This window comes from Neomonachus schauinslandi, chromosome 3, assembly GCF_002201575.2.
Source record: "Neomonachus schauinslandi chromosome 3, ASM220157v2, whole genome shotgun sequence".
Taxonomy (NCBI): domain Eukaryota; kingdom Metazoa; phylum Chordata; class Mammalia; order Carnivora; family Phocidae; genus Neomonachus; species Neomonachus schauinslandi.
In genome coordinates, this window is record NC_058405.1 from 163,045,789 (window position 1) to 163,065,557 (window position 19,769).

At 37.8% G+C, this 19,769-nt stretch overlaps 1 protein-coding gene across 4 annotated transcripts in view; it reads left to right on the top strand.

Annotated features, from left to right (window-relative positions):
• PARD3B (par-3 family cell polarity regulator beta) overlaps positions 1 to 19,769 on the top strand; it is a 996,466-nt gene that overhangs the window by 826,358 nt on the left and 150,339 nt on the right. For 3 of the 4 annotated variants that reach the window (XM_044913701.1, XM_021703002.2, XM_044913702.1), the window contains one exon: positions 16,632 to 16,934. The exons of the other annotated variant lie outside the window; for it this stretch is intronic. In XM_044913701.1, the coding sequence (XP_044769636.1) occupies positions 16,632 to 16,934 (303 nt within the window). The remainder of the gene's footprint in view (positions 1 to 16,631; positions 16,935 to 19,769) is intronic. 4 annotated transcript variants of the gene reach the window in all.

Consider the following 19,769-nt stretch of genomic DNA (forward strand, 5'->3'; position numbering starts at 1 on the left):
GTTAAGTGTCTGCCTTCAGCTCAGGTCATGATCCCGGGGTCCTGGGATTGAGTCCCGCATTGGGCTCCCTGCTCAGCGGAGTGGAGAACTTGCTTCTCCTCCTCCCTTTGCAGTTCCCCTTGCTTGTGCTCTCCCTCACTCTCTCTCTCTCAAATAAATAAATAAAATCTTAAAAAATATATTTTTACTAACCTGTTTAAAGTGTCTTGTATAAATAGGATAAGAGGGAAAAGACTGTATTTTCAGCTTCTTTCGAAACTCTCTGTCATGCAGGGAACATGACTTTTCAGAATGAGTGTGGCCCTCCCATGTTGGCTGGAAACATTAGGTATAGAGCATGTGTTCATCCTCGTCTGAGATATAATCATGCCTCCAAACCTAAAATGGTTTTCCCAAGCCCGGTGGAGGTCAGTAGTACCTCTAGAGCTCTTCATAAGCCCAGAGTTGTTTTAAAGATGCTCTGCGAGTTGGGGAGTGGACATTCACAGCCTTGAGGAATCTGGCACTCATGGCTGAGAAAACAGAGGAAATGGAGCAGCATCTGCCTTGTGGATGTCCACGTTCCCCATGTTTCAGCACATTTTTATTGTGAGCAAGCTTTTAGAGACAAAGATCAAAGACATGTCCAGGAGAGCACTGGCCAGGTGTGAAATTCCAGGTGACAAAGGGGAAGGAAAAGAAGAGTTTGATGGGAAAGAAAAGGAAATGTAGCTTGTTTCCTTTTATTCTCTGTATTTGTCCTGTTTCCTCTGCAGGAAGTTTATGTAGATTTACAATACCCCCCCCAAGCAGTCAACATTAGGGATTTATCCTCATTCTTTCCCGTATGATGACAACCACCACCATGTCAAAGGCCAGTCATTTATTTTTGCAGCTATCACTCCTGGCAGTCCTGAGGATTGATAAGTGCTCTATTCCTGATCATCTTAATACAGAAAACCTACTTCCCCTTCTGCTTCCCACAGCGCTACAAATAGGGGACACATAGGAACCAGGCGATATAAAGAATAAATCAGCCTAGTTTTGCTACGTATACATGCCAGTAATAATAAGAATCAAGTATCAAGTATATTAACAAATTATGAAGTTTATCCAACCAGCAAAGCCCGCTCAAAGGCAGATTCTCATAGCTCTTTCTTCAGTGTTACTTTGGCCAGCAATCTGGAGGATCTCTTAATGTCTTCACTGCCTAATGACACCATTTGTAGGGACACTGCCTAGAATTGCTCTAAGGGAACCATTATCAGAGAAGATAGTAAGTACCGTGTCATTTGTCCCCCTCCCCCCAACCCCTCTTTGGGGCTAATTTCCCAATGAAAGCTAAAGATGTTTACTAAGCATTTCTGAGAAATTTGTTCACATTACAAGAATACAAATTACAGGAACCCAGTACATTAGCAATAGAGAAAGTTTAATGGGTCTGGGAAAGGTATAAATTTAGGGTAAATGTAAATTGCAATAATAGGAGAGTCTTCACTGAAGGGCAAGTCTCTCGAAATGGTAGTATTTAGTAGTAGTGGGAAGGTACTAAAGAGTCTTGCCACTTTGACGTTGTAAAAAATGTAACTGATAAGTAGGAATTGAAAATGACTGCCATGATTTTATACTATGAAATATACTCAATGTCAAATAGGCAAAGACCATTTGATATGGGAAACTCGGTTGGTTCTGGGCCCCGTAAGATATGGAAGTCTTTTCTGTGGTCATCCCACTGGACAAAGAAGCAGGTAAGCTCTCAGGGAGCTCCAGAATTAGAATGTTCTGAGACCACACCTGACTCTCATAGCCTCCCCAAACCTCATTGCCTCGACCTGTTTTAATGAGCATCAGTATGCCCTTTGCCTCCTGACATTTGGCAAACTCATGCATGCTATTCGGGCATAATAGCCTCAAGGCATAGCATCATTGGATTCTGCAAACCATGAGGGACTCTGTGTGGTACGTGTGTGTGCACACAAAGAGAAAAACATGAAGAAAAAGTCTACTTAAAAGATTCAATTAACAGCATTAAAGAATTTGCATGTCAGTATTGTAGAATATAAAATTTGTTCTACAGAACTTTATTTATTTATTTATTCATTACAAGAGGAATGATAAATTATCCCATCAATCTAGTTCCCTTACCACATCAGGTCTGGTCGAGGCTGACAAGAAAAATGGACAGCACCAAAGAGGCTCATTTAGAAAATGTTACAGATGCCCAGGCAAGAATGAGAAAGTGGCGAAAGATATTAACACAGTTAAAACAGTTTTGTTGAAAAGATGAAACATTGATCACAAAGGCTGAATATAACTCTGTATTGGCTGGTGAGAAGAATAATAGTAATAATAATAGCAATAATAAGCTGTAATTGTTCTTGGCTAGGTACACTTGCGGCTTTGAAACAGCATTCACAAGGAAAAGCTGAAGAAGCTGGGCCTGGTCAGTGGAACAAAGGATAATTGTAGTGACCTAATTGCAGCTTCTATTATAAGAGCAGGAATGATAGCAGGACAAATTATCTCCACTGTCAAAAACGAAGGCTGTACAGCAGGTAGTTTATAATCTCTTTTAATGGTACTACTTCTTTCACCCCATAGCTCTCCCCTGAAAAACCTTCTCTGACCCTGACTGCTGTCACCACCATAGGCAGCAAACCTCCTCTTCTCCTGTCTATTCGTCTCTGTCTCTGTTGTTTGGGTTCACACGGCAGCAACAAAGAGTACGTCCGCGCCTGCATCTTCCCAGCGCAAGTCGGGTCAGTCAGGACTGTACTGTTGATACATTCTGCATGAGACAAATCGAGCAGGAAACAATGTGCAAAAGTAACAATATTTAATAAGGGTTGTGGGGGTAAAGTAGGAAATATGAAACACTGATCAGTAATGTTGAAGTGGACTCATGAAAGGCAAATGACAAGCTCGCAAAAAGACACGCAACCTATATCCCAGAGAAAGTGCTAATATCACTACTATACAAAGGTCTTTGAAAAATTGAGGGGGAAAAATGACAATCTGATAGACAAATCAGCAAAAGATATGGACAGCTCACAGAAGAGGAAATGAAAAAGGCTCTTAAACATAGGAAAAGACACTCAGCATCACGCAAGAAGAGAAAGGCTAATTAAAACTTCACTGAACCATCACTTCTCACCTACGTTTATCAAATATCCCGAAGTTCAACAATGTGTTCTGTGGGTGACATGGTGGAGGAAGACATCCTCCTGCGTTACAAGTGGTAATACAGAGAGAACAAGCATAGAGGGAAATTTGTCATCATCTAGGAGTATTATATGTGAGTTTCTCTTTTAGCCCGCAATCCCGCTTCTGTGAATTCATCCTAAAGTGGCAATAGCAAAAATAAAGACTTGCTTTTGCATAAGATCTGTCATTATGGCATTATTTCTAATGATGACAAATTGGAAATACCCAAATATTCAAGAATATGGGACTCATTAAAGAAACAGAAGCGTTTCCACAGAGTAGACTATTATGAAACTTTTTTTAAATGAGAAAGATCTCTGTTCACTAATATGGAGTTGTCTTCTGAACATTGCTATGGGAAAAAGCAACATATAGGGGGAAATGTGTGAGAAAGAAGGAACACAGATACATAACCATATTTGCTTTCATTTGAAAAAATAAGTATAGTTATATTGCTTAGGATCGGGAAGACTATTGAAAGCTATGTAACTGTATGTTGTATATAGTTAAATTTGGAAATGTAAATGTTTTACATATTTAACAAATGAAATAAAATCAGAAGAAAAAGAAAAGGCAGTCGCTAAAAATTGAGAACAAACCAGAACAACCTAACTGTAAAACAAACTGACTGCCTAGTGGACTCAGGAAAAAGAATTAAAAAAATATTAGAATACAACATTTTGACTCTACCTATTTAGTGGAATATGTTCTAACAAAACATGGAGCTATGAACATCTTAAACTTCATGCAATGGTCTTTTAGTAATATTGGCATTCTTTTAAGACTATGTATTTAAAATTATATATATATAATAACACAAATAATTTTGTCAGTGGTATTAAGAATCAAGATTTTTCATTTAAAGAAAACAAACTTATATAAACTTTTAAAAGTTAAGTAGAGATTCCATAATGTTAAATTTGAATTGGAAAGAGCAGTATGAACTTGCGATTTTTTTTTTTTTTGAAAAGATGTATTTCCTAACTCTATCATAGAAAAGGCATGGAAGCAATGATAACCCAATGACCGTGAGCTTCCTAGAGGCCAGGTTGTGTGCTCTGAATATTACTTCCCACTAGACAGAAGAGTTCCTGGGTGAAATGACTGCTTCCAAGATAGGAACACGAGATACTCAACATGAAGCTGAGACAACTTATTTGTCAAAAAGCAAAGAAGCTATCAAAGACAAAAAGACAAAGGAGCCAACACGAAGCAGTTTCCAGTGACTAAATATGGGACAGTGCGTGCAAGAAAAAGAGTAAGGAATGCAATTGATTGAAAACCCTAAGTATGTATTTTTTTTTTAAGATTTTATTTATTTATTTGAGAGAGAAAGAGAGACAGTGAGAGAGTACAAGCAGGGAGGAGAGGAAGAAGCAGGCTCCCAGCAGAGCAAGGAGCCTGGGATCATGACCTGTGCCCAAGGCAGATGCTTAACCAACTGAGCCGCCTAGGTGCCCCTATATTTTTTTTAAAAAAATATGAGTTCATGGGGTGCCTGGGTGGCTCAGTTGGTTAAGTGTCTGACTCAGTTTTGGCTCAGGTCATGATCTCAGGTTCATGAGATTGGGCTCCACACTGAGCATGGAGACAGCTTAGGACTCTCTCTCCCTCTGCCCCTCCCCTCCATTCATGTATGCTCTCTCAAAAAAAAAAAAAATTAAAAATTAAAAAAATATATGAGCTCATAATCATATTCATAACCTTTCATTTCCCCCAAAAAGATGTTTAATAAATCATTGGTCACCATTGGAATTACTAGGGCACTAACTCCTTACTCAGAAAAATCAGCAATTAAAAAATTAAGCATGTATTCTGCCTTCCCTGTACTGTATAAGTCAGGGTAATCACACTTCAGTATAAGGTCACATTAACAGGCTCCCGGTGGACACATCTTTGGGGGGGACCAACACTCAACCCACCACAGTACTCTTTCCCACCAAAAGTTGAACCTGAAACTAAGTCTCCAGGGACACTGTCCAATACAATAGCCACAGTCACATGTATTATTTATATTTAAATTAATTAAAATTAAAAATTTGTACCTTCATCACCCTAGCCACATTTCGAGTGCTCAGTGGCCACATGCAGCTGCTGTGTTCAGCAGCACACATATAGAACATTTCCATCATCACAGAAAGACCTACTGGGCATTGCGGTGCTGGAACTACTCTTCATAAGCAGGAAATATGGGGAATGGAGGAATAAGTTTAATCACACCACAAAGGAGCAAACAAATCCAGCATGTGGGACCACCTACAGGACAATTGGCCTGGTTTCTGCAACAATTCAGGAGCATGGAACAATTAAAAAGCAAAAAGGAAAAAAGAGTACAGTTCTTTACAGGAAATGAGACTTAAGAGACATAACCAAATGTAAAGTGCAGATAGTTTTTTGAGCCCGATCCAAATAAATCCACTGAGAAAGAGGGCATGTTTTAGGCACTTGGGGAGATTAGTTTATGAACTAGGTATTTGGGTCACATTAAGGAATAATTGTTAATTTTTAAGTGGATAATATTGTTATATAACATTCGTGATTTTTTATGATATGTTTTCTGAAGTATATAGAGAATAAATGACTAGGATTTGCTTTTAAAATACTTAGCCAAAAAATTTTAAAAAGAAAAATTAGATGAAAGTGGCAACATCTTTAATGATTCAACACAGAACCAGATAATGGGTATATGGAGGTTCATTGCACCACATTCTGTACTTCGGGGTACCCGAAAGCTTTCACTATATAATTTTTTTAAAAACGATCATGTTTACATTATTTGTACTTAATATAAATGAAAGAAACATTCATATTGAAGTCAGGCACCTGGGTGGAATTTAAGAATCCAATTCCTGCCGCTTAATACATACACGGTCTCTAACAAAACACCTAACCCTTCTGAACATCCATTTCCTTATCTCTAAAATTGAGACTTGTGTGCCTTGTGAGAAGTGAGTTCCGTAATTGTGGGAAAATTCATCACACAAAAATACTCGTGTCTGTTCTTCCTGCCGGACAGATGAAATACTAGTAGGATGGGCTCTTCTTTGTAGTACAACCTCCCTGATTTGGAGTGTCAGAAGGGCAGTCTTCATTACAGGATTTTTTTTTTTTAATTCCAGCTTTATTTTTAGCTTTTAGATCCAACCAGTTCTCACCATGTCCACTGCTACACCTTCACCCACACCACAGACTTTCCCCCAGGTTATCTTGATAGCCCCCAACTGGTCTCCGTGGCTCTTTTCTTGCCCAGCACCCCCACCATCTTCTCAGTAATAGCACTCAAAGAGATTCCTTTAATGTGTAAGTCAGATCAGATTGCTTCGTTGCTTAAAACCTCCCATTGGCTTCCCACCTCGCTGAGAGTAAAAACCCAAATCTTTAGCGTGGACCTCAAGGCCCTACATGAGCTAGGCCCTAATTTCCTCTCTGGCCCTCTGACTTCTCACCCCCTCACACTGGCCTCCTTGCTGTTTTTGACACTTGCCTGCCTCAGGGCCTTTGTACTTGCTATCCACGCTGCCTGAAATATACTTCCCCAGTTATCTGTGAGCATTTTAGCCTCCTCCTCAAGCCTTTAGTTAATATTCCCACATATTACCTTACCACATATTTAGAATTATAACCCTCCCACTCTACCCCCAACACTTTAGCACCTTTGCCTGTTCTATTTTCCTCTATAGTGCATACTGCCATCTGACATCATTTTTTATTTTACCTAGTTAATTTGTTGTCTGTTTCCACCTCCCCTGACTAGAGTATAAATTCTACAAAGACAAGGATTTCTATGCACTGCTCAATCTCAGCATCAAGATCAAAACTTAAAACATGTAGGTGCCCAACAAATCTTTATTGAATGATGAATACAGAAACTTGTAGTAGACTTAAAACAAGTTGTCTGGTCTTTAGAGGATGTGTTTATGGATCAATAAGAATAATGTGTACTTAATCAAAATCAATAGCTGCCTTATAAAATGGTACTTCAGAAGTGTTCAAATTGCTTGAAAAGAGGATGTATTTCCTTAAGCAATTAAAATATTTTCCCAGCAATCACGCCCATTGTCTTAATTTGTTATAACAATTACTTCTAGGTAATGTATTTAAAAAGGAAAGAATGATATATAAGTAAACTTAGAATTGATTGCTCCTAATTTGTTAGATTCTATCACGTGTATTTTAAAAGGTATAAATAGCGTCATTGGCATTTTTTGCTTAATATTTGTTTTCTGTTTTAAGTTTTTTTTAATTGAAATACAATTTGCATACAGTGAAATATTTAGGTCTCATATAAACAGAAGAATATATTCTATTTTGATGAATGTATATCAAGATACAGAATATTTCTATCCGCCAGGAATGTTTCCCATTCTCATCCCCCTGCCTTTCCCCATTCAGTACACCCTCCACTCCAGGAAGTAACCGATCTGATTTCTATCACCACAGGATTGTTTTGCCTAATCTAGAATTTCTTATAATTTGAATCATGTAAGTTTGTGTGTGTGTGTTCAGCTTCTCTCACTGAGCATGATAATTTTGAGATTCACCCCTGTTGTTATTTCAGTAGCTTATTTTTTTTTGTCACTGCTGCTGATTTATATTCTGTTATATGAATATACTGTTGTTTGGTTATCCATTCTCCTCCTGATGGACATCTTATTTCCATTTCTCGCTATGATGAATAAGGCCGCTACTAAACATTCTTCAAGGATTTTTGTGGGCCTCTGTTGTTTCTCTTGTGTAAGTATCTGAGAGGTGAATTGCTAGGTCATAGCTTTGGTGCATGTCTAGTTTTATAAGGAGCTCCCAGACCTTTTCCCAAAGGGATAGCATTATTTCATATTTCCAGCAGCAGTGTCTGAAAGTTCTGGATGCTCCCCATCTTTTCCAGTATTTGGTCTTGTCATTCTTCTTCATTTTGATAAGAGTATTTCATTATGGTTTTAATTTGCATTTCCCTGATGACTTATAATGTTCAGAATGTTTTTATTTGCTTATTGGTCATTTCTAGATCTTCCCTTGTAAAGTATCTGTTTAAATCTTTTGCCCAGTTCTAACTGAGTCATTTTTCTTTTTGTTACTAAGTTGCAAGGATTTTTTTAGGATTTTTTCATACAAATCCTTCATTTGATATGTGTGTTACAAATGTTTTCTCTCATTTGACTGTCATTTTCCTGATGCTTTTTTTTTAAGATTTTATTTATTTGACAGAGAAAGAGAGAGATAGCGAGAGCAGGAATACAAGCAGGGGGAGTAGGAGAGGGAGAAGCAGGCTCCCCGCCCAGCAGGGAGCCCGATGTGGGGCTCGATCCCAGGACCCTGGGATCATGACCTGAGCCAAAGGCAGACGCTTAATGACTGGTCCACCCAGGTGGCTTTTCTTGATGCTTTTTAATGAGAAGGTTTTAATTTTGGTGAAGTTCAACTTAATAATTTTTTCTTTTATGATCCATACTTTCCCTGTCCTCTCTAGGAACTATTTGCCTACCCCAAGGCTGAAAATATTCTCCTTTATTTTGTTCTAGTAGCTTTATTGTAGACTTTAGTTCAGGCCAGTCTTCCATCTTGAATTGATTTTTGTTATGGTAGAATGTAAGAACCAAAGTTCTTGTTTCCCTTGTGGATTTCCCTTATGTATTTTCCAGCACCACTTGTTGAAGAGATTCTCCCTTCTAAATCGAAATGTTTTGGCATGTTTGTTATAAATCCCTTCACCAAATATGTGTGGGTATATTACTGGATTCTGTCTTCTATTCCATTCATCTACTTGTCTAGTCTTTGCCTTGATTACTGAAGATTTATAGTAAGTCTTAAAGCTAGTAGTATAAATCTTCCAACTTTATTCTTATTTTTCAAAATTATTTTGGCTATTCTTTGCCCTTCACTTTCCAAATCAGTTTTAAAATCACATTGCTAATTTTTGGAAAATAAACCTGAGAGGAGTTTGATTGGAATGACATTGATCTGTTCATTTGGATGAAATGACATCTTACAATATTGACTTTTCTGATCCACAAGCAAGCTAGAATTCTCCATTTATTTAGAACTTTAACTTCCCTCAGGAGTATTTTATTGTCTTCAGGGTAGAGGAAGTGTACATCTTTTGTTAAATTTATTCCTAAATTTGTAATGTTCTTTAATCCTATTTTAAATGGTATCATTCTCTTGATTTTGTTGTCTACCCATTCACTACTAGTACATAGAAATACAATTGACTTTTCTATATGCAACTTGTATCCTACAACATTAATAATAAAAACTATAATTCAAGAATATTGCCCTGTTCAAAAAATATACTTAATTTGTTTATCAAAAGTGTTATCAAGCCAGAATAACTTTTCTAAGTAAGATTACTGGACTTTAAAGAAAAGAATTTGATGAGATAAGCAAAAAGGGTAAGTTACTCTAAGTAATTTATAAGAGAAATAAAATTAGGTTATCATCCTGCTTTTCAACAGCAACATTTTGTCATAAGAAAATGGTGTCACGGGCGCCTGGGTGGCTCAGTTGGTTAAGCGACTGCCTTCGGCTCAGGTCATGATCCTGGAGTCCCGGGATCGAGTCCCGCATCGGGCTCCCTGCTCGGCAGGGAGCCTGCTTCTGCCTCTGACCCTCCCCCCTCTCATGTGCTCTCTCTCTCTCATTCTCTCTGTCTCAAATAAATAAATAAAATCTTTAAAAAAAAAAAAAGAAAAAAGAAAATGGTGTCACATATTTTAAATATCCAAGGGGATATTTATATTTATATTCAGCAAAAGTGGCTGTCAAGTATAAAAGGCATACTGTTATCAACTGAAGAAACACTGTCCCATGAATTCTTCCTGAGGAATCTAGTAGATGACTGCATATTCATTGACATTAGGACTGTTGGTCTTTATTAAATATATATTTATTTTATTTTAACATATTAAATATATAGTTACTTGTAGTGCTCAGATTAAATGAGAGTTGAACTGAATTCTGGCATGTAGCTGCGATATGTTTAACAATGTAGGTATAATACAACTACAAAAATGGAGGGATGACAGGAAGAGTATATGAAAACAGGAGTTTAACTCTTTAATAATCATTTTGTGAGTGGTAGTATTTGGTATTACTATTTTGAAGCTGTTATCTATGTACTACAGAGTAGAGCAAGTTGTAATCATAGGATATTTAATTCTAGCATTCCCTGTGTCTTGAGGAGCAGGATTCTTAATGTGGAAGAAAGGAGATACATATATAATATAGAAATATAGAGGTGGTTGCAAAGGAGAGAGACCCCCCTGGAGACTTTCTGGGGTATCCTGCAAAGTTCTATTTCTTGACCTGAGTGATAGTTACAGACATGTTTGCTTTATAGCCGCTCTTGGATCCATAGATATGTTTTGCACGTATTTCTATATCTTTGTTTCGTTTTATAATGGAAGGGTAAACAAACAAATGAAAAAAGGTACAACAAAACTTTCAATATTAAATTTATCTTACACAAACCTTACAGAAATCTGCCAATAACTTTTACAAAATGTGTTTCTTTTGCGGGGGAGCTGTAGGTGGGTGACTCAACCATTCTGTTCTACCACACCGGACTTGCACCCCAGCATTAAGTAAATCATGCACTCCCATGCCCCTTTGCTTGTGTCCCTCCTTCTGACTGGAGTGTCTCATACCGTTTCTACATCTCTTCCATCCTCCTGGAACAGGTGGACAAGTTCCTTCAAAACCCAGTTCATGTGGCACCACCTTCATGATTCTCCCTCAACAGCCCTAGGCTGAATTGACTCTGACCCTTTGTACAGGTAGTATCTTTGTCTTCCCATTGAGTTGTAGTTACATGTTTATATCTCCCTGATAGTGAGTCAGGGACTGAGAATTTTTCTTTTTTTCTTTCTACTATACAATATAATATCACTATGAGTGAATAAATCGATTAGCCAGAATTAACAGAAAGAAAACTCACATAACCTTCAAGGAGCTTGTAGTCTAGTTCTGGAGAAATAAATAAAAAATGTTTTTGTTTGTTTTACAAAGTAATATATAAAAATTAGAGATTAATAGAGAATTTACTGAATACATGGGTTGAATAGGAGAATTGTTGAGATCAATATGGAGCTGTGAAATTGCTTAAAATGCATTTTAAATGAGTAAAGTTAAATCTTTATTCTAGAAATCTAGTCAAATATTTGATAAATGGAGAATGGGTACTCTAGGCAAAAGCAGTTGTTTTGAAAGGGACCAAACAAATGTTCAATGAACAGTAATTTGAAGAAAATTGTCACAACTGAGTCGATAATGGAATCATGAAAAATCAGGTTTCCAAGACAAAGGCTGCCTGCTACTGCCTGTTTAATTTTTTTTTTAAGTTTTGATTCACTGTAATAGTCAATATGTAGTTGTAAGGGACTGTTCTATATTTTTGAAATTTTTTAAATTATCCTAAAAATATATGATATAAAAATTCAAATAGTGTACCTCCAATTCCACTTTCAAGAGGTCATCACCGTTTTGAATCTTTTTGTATCCTTTCAGACATTTTCTATGCATATGCAAGAATATGTAATACATCATACAAATATCTATCTCTTTCTTGGCCCATATGTGTATCTTATTTCCTTTTAGTGTGGGAATAGGATGGCTGTATTTTTTAGCTGTACCATATGGCTTTTTAGTCCCCTATTACTGCACATTTAGGCTATTCGTCATTTTTTCACTATTTCAATATCATATAGTATGTTTTTCTTTTTTATCTTATCTGGGATTCTTTAGTTACAATAAAGACATTTATTTCATTTTCATTTATTGTCATAAAAGATAAATCTGGCCATCTGATTTTATGTTACTTTTTTGCTGCTTCTGCTTTCTATCTTTTTAAAAGATTTTTATTTATTTGAGAGAGAGAGAGACCAGGAAAAGGGGCAAAGGGAGAGGGAGAGAGAGAATCCCAAGCAGACTCCCCACTGAGCATAGAGCCTGACACAGGGCTCGACCTCACAACCCTGAGATCATGACCTGAACCAAAGTCCAGCTTAACTGACTGAGCCACCCAGGCACCCCCTGTTTTCTATTTTCTATATGGTTGGAGTTTTATTTCATACATTTCTCTCTGATAATTTGTTTTTTTAGTAGCTTTTCTGTAGTAATATTTAATATACTATACCCTCTGTTTCCTGCTTTATCAACTTTCAACAGTCACTACCAATGCCTGCTCTATAAGGTGAGGTAATGAATACAACTGAATGTTAATGCTTTCTCCTACACATCCTTATTGGTTTCTGATTTTCACTAATGATTATTATTTTTATATTGTCAGAGTTTATCATATTTATGTTTTTCCATAACTATGTTGCTACAAACGTTTAACCTTTAACCTAAGGTTAAGGTACCTCTCACCTTCACACCTGTCATTCCACAGCCTTATTAAGTTGAATTCCTCATTTTGATTCAATTTTTGGTTGACTGCTTTTAATTGTTAAGTAGTTTTTCACAGTGAGTCAACAAGCTCTATTCCCTGAAATGTTTGAGAATATTCTTCTTTTGGCTTTATTTATGTTTGAGGCTAGCCTGAATTTTTAGATGACTTGATTTTTCTCCTTCTCAAAACAAAACGTATGCATACTATGTGCAATAACCCCTAATATTTTTCTCTTTTATTGTATTTAATTTTTTGAATGCTTGTTATGACCCATTAAATTAATTTCATGTTATATAGTGTTTAAAAAAATTTTTTTAAATCTGTGCTAGAGGACATGGAGGATGTAGAGATCTAAGGTCACCAGCAACTTCAAATCCGTATGTTCTTTCAAAATATCTTCTTGCTACATCTGCTGGGTGCACACCCTGGGGGCTTGTTTTCCATGGTTTTCCATTTTGGGAGAGCAGATCACGCTGAAGAGATCAGCTTGCTTAGTGAAGCCTCTTAGATTATTGGTTTTATTTTGATGAGTTTGTGTTTGTTTATCTCTGCTCTGCTAATTCTGCCTTTCAGCTACAAAATAGGTTGGAGCTTCTTTTCTCTTCTCTCCTTTTACTCCAAGAAGTTTCTTCAGCGGAGAAGGAACTATATCTGTCAGAGGAAATATCTCTCTTCTAGCTCCACCTCTCCTCCAGTCTTAAGTTGGAACCTCACAAGGATTTACCCCACAATTCCAAAGGATCCTAAACCTGCCTTCAAACTATTGTTTTCTTAATAGAAGTTTATTTTCTGTAATCTTGATCTTACTCTCCGTGAAATGTATACCTTGCTAGAGACGTAGGCATGTATCAACTCTTAATGAACTCCCCCTTTTGGGTTGAGTCCAAATTTCATTGTGTGGTGTAAGATTTATGGTCATTTGCTAATTCCATTGTGTAGATGGAATTTTGTCTTCCCAATTTCTCAATTGTTTGTCCATTTAGAGTTTGAGGGAGGAAGTAGAGTAACCATACTCTTACTCCATCATTTACTACAATCTCTTGTTAGAAATCCTTGATCTGACAGAGATATGATGTAAATGTTCTTTGGGGAAGATTATCCAACAGCCTTTTAAGGTATAGATTAAAGTGGCACAAGGTGACATACCAAAAAATGTTAGAATAATCTAGGCCAGCACAATCCAATAGAACTTTCTGCAATGATGGAAGTAGTCTATATCTATCTGCATTGTCTGATATAGTAGTCATGAGCCACGTGTGGCTATTGAGCATTTGAAATGTGATTTGTGACACTGAGAAGCTGAATTTTACATTTTATTTAACTGTAATTAATTTTAATTTAAATGTATACAGCATCATGTGGCTAGTGGCCACCATATTGGACAATGCACAGCTAGGCAATATGATGCCTAAATACTAGAGTTTGTCTAAAGAAATGGAAATAAAAGAGGATATCCAAGAGTTATAATGGAAAAAAAGAAACGACAATGCTTTTGTAAGGAAAGAGAGAGAAGAAATTGTGCTGGCGAGAATGGGGAAGCTGGTGGTACCATCCAGTAAAAAAGATATATTGTCAAGAGCTATTTTGAAAGATAGGTATTTTAACAGGTTGAGTTCCCAGTGATAAGAAGACCTTGAAGTGGAAAGGACTCTAAACAATTAGAATTCTCACACTGAATTGGGGCAAAGAGAGGTCAGAGCTACCCAAAACAAAAAAATCTATTTTCTCAACATTTCTCTCCAGAGTCTCTTCTGCCTCCATACACCCCTTTTCAGATTGCCTTGTCCTCCCCCACATGGAGAGACTCTGATATATGGCATAATAATGATGGTTCAGAGAAATTACTATTTCACCTACTGAGTGATTAATATGAAATAAGTTACTGAAACACTCAGTGGTGCAGAGAAGATCAAGGAGAAATTTAGTTTTGTTTTAGAAAGAAAAAAATACAAGATAAAATACTGCTTTGCATACACAGAGTACTTTTCATCTGAGAATCTTTGCATACCCAGCAAGCCTAATTAATGAGAAAACCTCTAAGACAGAGAAGTGATGAGATAAGGAGCACAGATACCGGTGTTCTATTTCTGTGACTTTTAAAAACCAGGCTTGGTGTTTTCTTCTTTCATTAATGCACAAGTGTAGCTTTATGCAGCAACCACGAGATGTTCATCTTTCTGCTGAATGATTTCTCATGAAGGCATCGCACTGAGGAGGCATAGTAACCACATAGAATCCCACCCCCTGACTTTATTGATGTCCTGCACTCTCTTTGCCATGGAAATCCATCCCTATCATTGTAGTGCAGTGAGCGTTCTCTGATAATCCAGTCTGCACTGTCCCTGAAAGGACGGTTTTGTTGCAGAAGAGAGCAAGTTATCTTCTTTATAAAAAATTATTCAAAACAAACATCCGTGAATCTAGGACTAATGTGCACTGAATGGGGACAGGCAGGGCTTCTTAACAGGTACCCTACCGTGTAATTTTCCTTTCATCTTCATTCAAAATCCCTTGGAGATTCAAGCTCCTCTTTACAAAAATATAAATTCTTCTAATTACTTATGTGTAGGATACATGATTTGATTTAGTCAAAGAGATATGCAATAATGTATCCTGGCATTTATTTTCGTCTTTTGTGACTTGGGGATAGATGCTGGATTTTTGTCCTATACCTTCTTCTTCATGTTTTTTCCCCCTTCCTTCTCTCCACTTAAAAAAAAAAAAGAGCCATTCTGGCAAAAGAGGAAATACCTTGAAAGATAAAGATGATGGCTTTTAAAGATTTTTACAAAGAGTTTGATGTTCTGTAAAATAAAGCTAGTTGCCTTGTGCAAAAATAGCTGTTTTTGCTTGAAGAGGAGAAGGTACTGAGAGAGTTCAGTTTTTGTTTTTTTAATTCATCCAAGGTCTCTATACATGTGTCCAGGCATGTACAGATCTTTCACTTCTAGCCCACAACCCTCTTGTATTCTCAGAGCCCAGGATTCAGGCTTGTCCTCATCCTCTCCTGAGTTCTTCCTCTGGCTGCCAGAGCCAGCATTGCCTGGCTTCTCTCAGAGTGCACCCTGTTTGCCCAGTGATGTAAGGTTACTTCTTTCCTCATTAGCACAGAACACCTCCTGACACCATCACATCACCATTGTCCAATAAGGTGCCACAGTGACCTTTCCATTTTAACACATAACTGAGAATTTAGGAGAGCTGATCTAACACTTTCCAGATTAAATGTCAAATTCTTAAAATTCAGATGGATTTGGAATCCACCTAGGTATATTTCCTGCTCCCATTCCCAGCAGTCTACAGAGTACACTGATTAGCAGTAGCATTTTGTAATATCACTTAAGGCTTGAGCGCCGTGGAGTTCTGCCAGTAATGTTTAATTCACTTATATGTGCCAATTCATCTCTGTCAGGAGCCTATTAATTTCTTCACTATTTTACTCTGTCCCTAGCCCCTATATAATGAGACACCATGATCCCCATTTGTGTAACCAAAAAACTTAGAGTCTCTCATAAATTACCTCGGATCCCACTGCTTCCAGTGACCAGAAAGCCTCTGTATTTCTTTTTCATATTTAAATCAATTTTGCAAGCTCTTTCCTTTAAAAGAATACACTAGAACTCCAGGGTACCAAATAGTGAAATCTTAGCTAAAGTATGTGATTCTGATGGGCTCTTTAACATACATCCCTCTCCCAAGGAAGACTTCCATATTATCTTCCATACTAACTGTTCCCACAGGCACATCCATTTGTAGGAAGGGAACGTTAATAAATATCAGCCTCTGACTCTGCAGTCAGCACCGTCATCTGTGGGCAAGATGTCAAAATACGTATTCCATTGCTATAAAAGTCAAGACCCCCTAACAAATAAAGGTCAGAGATATAAAATTAACCCCACTGATATGCTATTGGCATCTCTGTATGGTGTGATCTTGGGTTAACAGGAGAGTAACAGCTAAGTGACTGGCTAGGAGAAATCAACATAGATTCAGGAGAGTCTGTCATTGTATTACCACATAAAATTCACATATGTCTCTGCTACCTGTTCTACATTTTTTTCAGGATTGGAGCAAAACATCAGGAGCTAAGGGAAAAGCAGGCAAGAGGTCTTATTGATTATGCTACTGGTGCAGCTGGATCACTGCATGATATGGACGATGATGAAATGGACCCCAACTATGCCAGAGTGAACCACTTCCGGGAACCGTGTACATCAGCAAGTGTCTATAGGTCATCTTCTCCACCTCGGGCTGGACCCCTGGGTTACCATCGGGATGGCCGTCCTCTCTCTCCCGAGAGAGACCACTTAGAGGGTCTCTATGCCAAGGTCAACAAACCATATCATCCGCCAGTGCCAGCTGACAGGTAATATAACTTATTGAAAGACAAATATGGCTTTAATTCCGTAAGTTTCATCTCTCCTGCTGAAGCCGATAAAAATATATCCTTTTAATCTATTAAAACTGAAATGAGATAGTCCCCTTGGTAAGAGCTAGGCTTTGACCCACCTGTAAGGTATCAGCCATCAAAAATAAAACAGAAAACCAGTCATAAGGTGGCATGAATGAATGGTAGTCGTTGAGGTCATGGTGCAACAGGGAGCAGTTTTTGAAGCGATATTGTGGCAGAGGACTAATGATGAAGACTTTGAAGGAATAATGTCCTTTCTCCTACAAGTCCTACTGTGAAAGACTTATTTGAGAAGATGTCATGACACTGGGAGGTGAGGAGTCAGAGAATGGTGGCTTCTACGTGGGTATAATGGAGCTGGAATTACAGAGAGCTGCAGAGGTGCAGAGGACCTTGAAAAGCAAGGTTGGGATTTTACACTCAAGGAAAATGTGATCCTGTATAGATGTTCATGGATTATCAGAGGTAGAAAAGGAGATAATCTTGGCAATAGGAGTTTGATGAAGTAGAGAAAGATAAGAGGTGACAAGGCCAAGGATCTTTAGGCTTAGCAGCTAAGGAAAGAGATAATAGGACCATCTGTCAGTACCATTGAAGTAGGTAGGGAACAAAATGATTTCAACCCCACCTCCTGCCACAAATAAAATGTCTCATCTCTTGAAAGGCTGATATAAGAGAGTTTTAGTCAATATACGTTGTTAGGTGACCCCTGGAATTACACACGCAAGGAATGAGTTGACTGACCTTGGCTTAATCTGGCTGCAGCTTGAATTCTGGAGGGAGGAGGTGAGGGGGAAGGGTGGCAGGCACAAAGAGCTCTCATTCTAGATGAAAAAAAGACTTGTTTTCCAGATTTCTTTTGGTCTTGACAACCACCCAGTCCCTAGTAGTAACCAGCTTTTGTGAGCTAGCATGATACATTGCATCCGCTTACCGTTTACATTTCCCCAGCTGGGTGATATTATGCACTTTCAATTAGGTTGGGGAGGGGAAGGGAAATCATGGCATTTTTATGCAGACTGTAAAGTGTAGCTTCACAAGACTGATTACCTTTCAGAGCCTTTCCAATAACCAAGTGGGAAGGAAGGAGCAATTTTTAATCCTTACTGTCAAGCTTCCAGGTTGATAGTATTAAAGAAAGATGGTCAAGTTTTTCTTTGGCATAAAATGAAAATATAAATTCCTATGACTGTGTGAGACAGCCCCAATAACTAAACGGTTAATTCAAACGACTGATTAAGAGTTGGCCTTTTCTTCTAAGCCTTCATCTAGGGTTGAATTTTTATCATGTAAATGATAATACCACTCATGAGTCTCTTCTGGCCCAGACCAAAGCCAATCTTATTTTCCCTAAATCAGACAGGTCTTCATAGCAGTCCCCTTTGCACATGCCTACTGCTAGAATCCCAGCACAGAGGGACTGTTTCTAGGAACCTCCAAAGCCAATAATTCCCTGTACTAATTCCATGGAAATAAACACAAGACATTCTATTTTAAAAAAAAGTTCACTGGCCAAATGCATATGGAGAATTCTGGATTATGCCCCACCGAGCAGGTTTTCTTACTGCAGTCTTCATATCCCCAATATGCTAACATGCATTGTAAGCCTCTAAAAGGAGCATACAACAATCAGCACTATCACTGTCTAAATTTTTGTCACCTAACGCTTATTTTGTTTTTCCAGATCCTATGGTTATTCTTTGGAACAGGAGGAGACTCTATCCTAAGATAATTTTCACCCATGTAGATTTGCCCAGTAAAGAAATTTCTTAGGGTTATGTTCACTGTAGCCAGTATAGAATGATATAAAAAAAAAAAAACGTTATTTACTCCCCAGCCCAGACAGAGGTATAAGTGATCGTCTTTCCTTTAGCTCCCATTGTATTAATAAATGATCTGAAGCTCTGTCTTCAGTGGAGTTTTAGTCACTTGTCATATTTTTTGGGTAATAGATCAAAGTATGACTCTTTATGCCAGAATTATCTCTATTCTGTTCTTCTCTTTCATTATATTTGAAGATCATTCTGCTCCTTGTTCTTTAAGTCTTAAAATGAGCAGTTTTTGTCTCGGCACACCATAAGCGCTCGCTCATCATCATTGTTAATATTATTACTGTCCTTTATCATGAAATTCTCAACTTTCCTGGTATGCCTGGGAACAAGGTGAGTCTAAGAGGAGTGTTGCTGGGGGCATATCTCACATGGTGTCTGTAAGCAGGAACCATGAGTTCCAAGCCTACCCTATGTACAATTGGAGGCACGTCATTCATTTTGTCATCTGTTTGGTCTTTCATTCAGCAAACACTCATTTGGCACCTGCTGTGTTCTAGCTACTGTAGTAAGTTCTAGGGAAGATACAAAGATGATTAAGAAGTGGCCCCAGTCCAGAGAAAGTTGTATTCTAGTTAGAAGGGGATCGACACATATGGAAATAGATCGTTGCAATATAATGTAAACAGAAGAAAAAGAAATTTTTCTAACTCTGCTGGTCAGGAAGGATCTTCAAAAGGGAGCAGAATTTGGACTGGCTCTAGAGGGATTAGTAAATATTGACCAGATCTGGTAGAAAAATTGTTTTCCTTATGGTATAATTAGCATGTACAAGGGTAAAGTGGGCTGAAACAGCATGGCATGTTGGGGAAGCTCTGAAGCATCCAGAACATGGAGTGTGGATGGGAAAGAAAGTAATAGGAATAGGAAATGTGTCTGGAAAGATGGTTAGAGCCATATTATGAAGGAAGAGGTTCCGTCTTATGTTCTTATATATTGATTGGTAGTAGCTGTCTGGAAA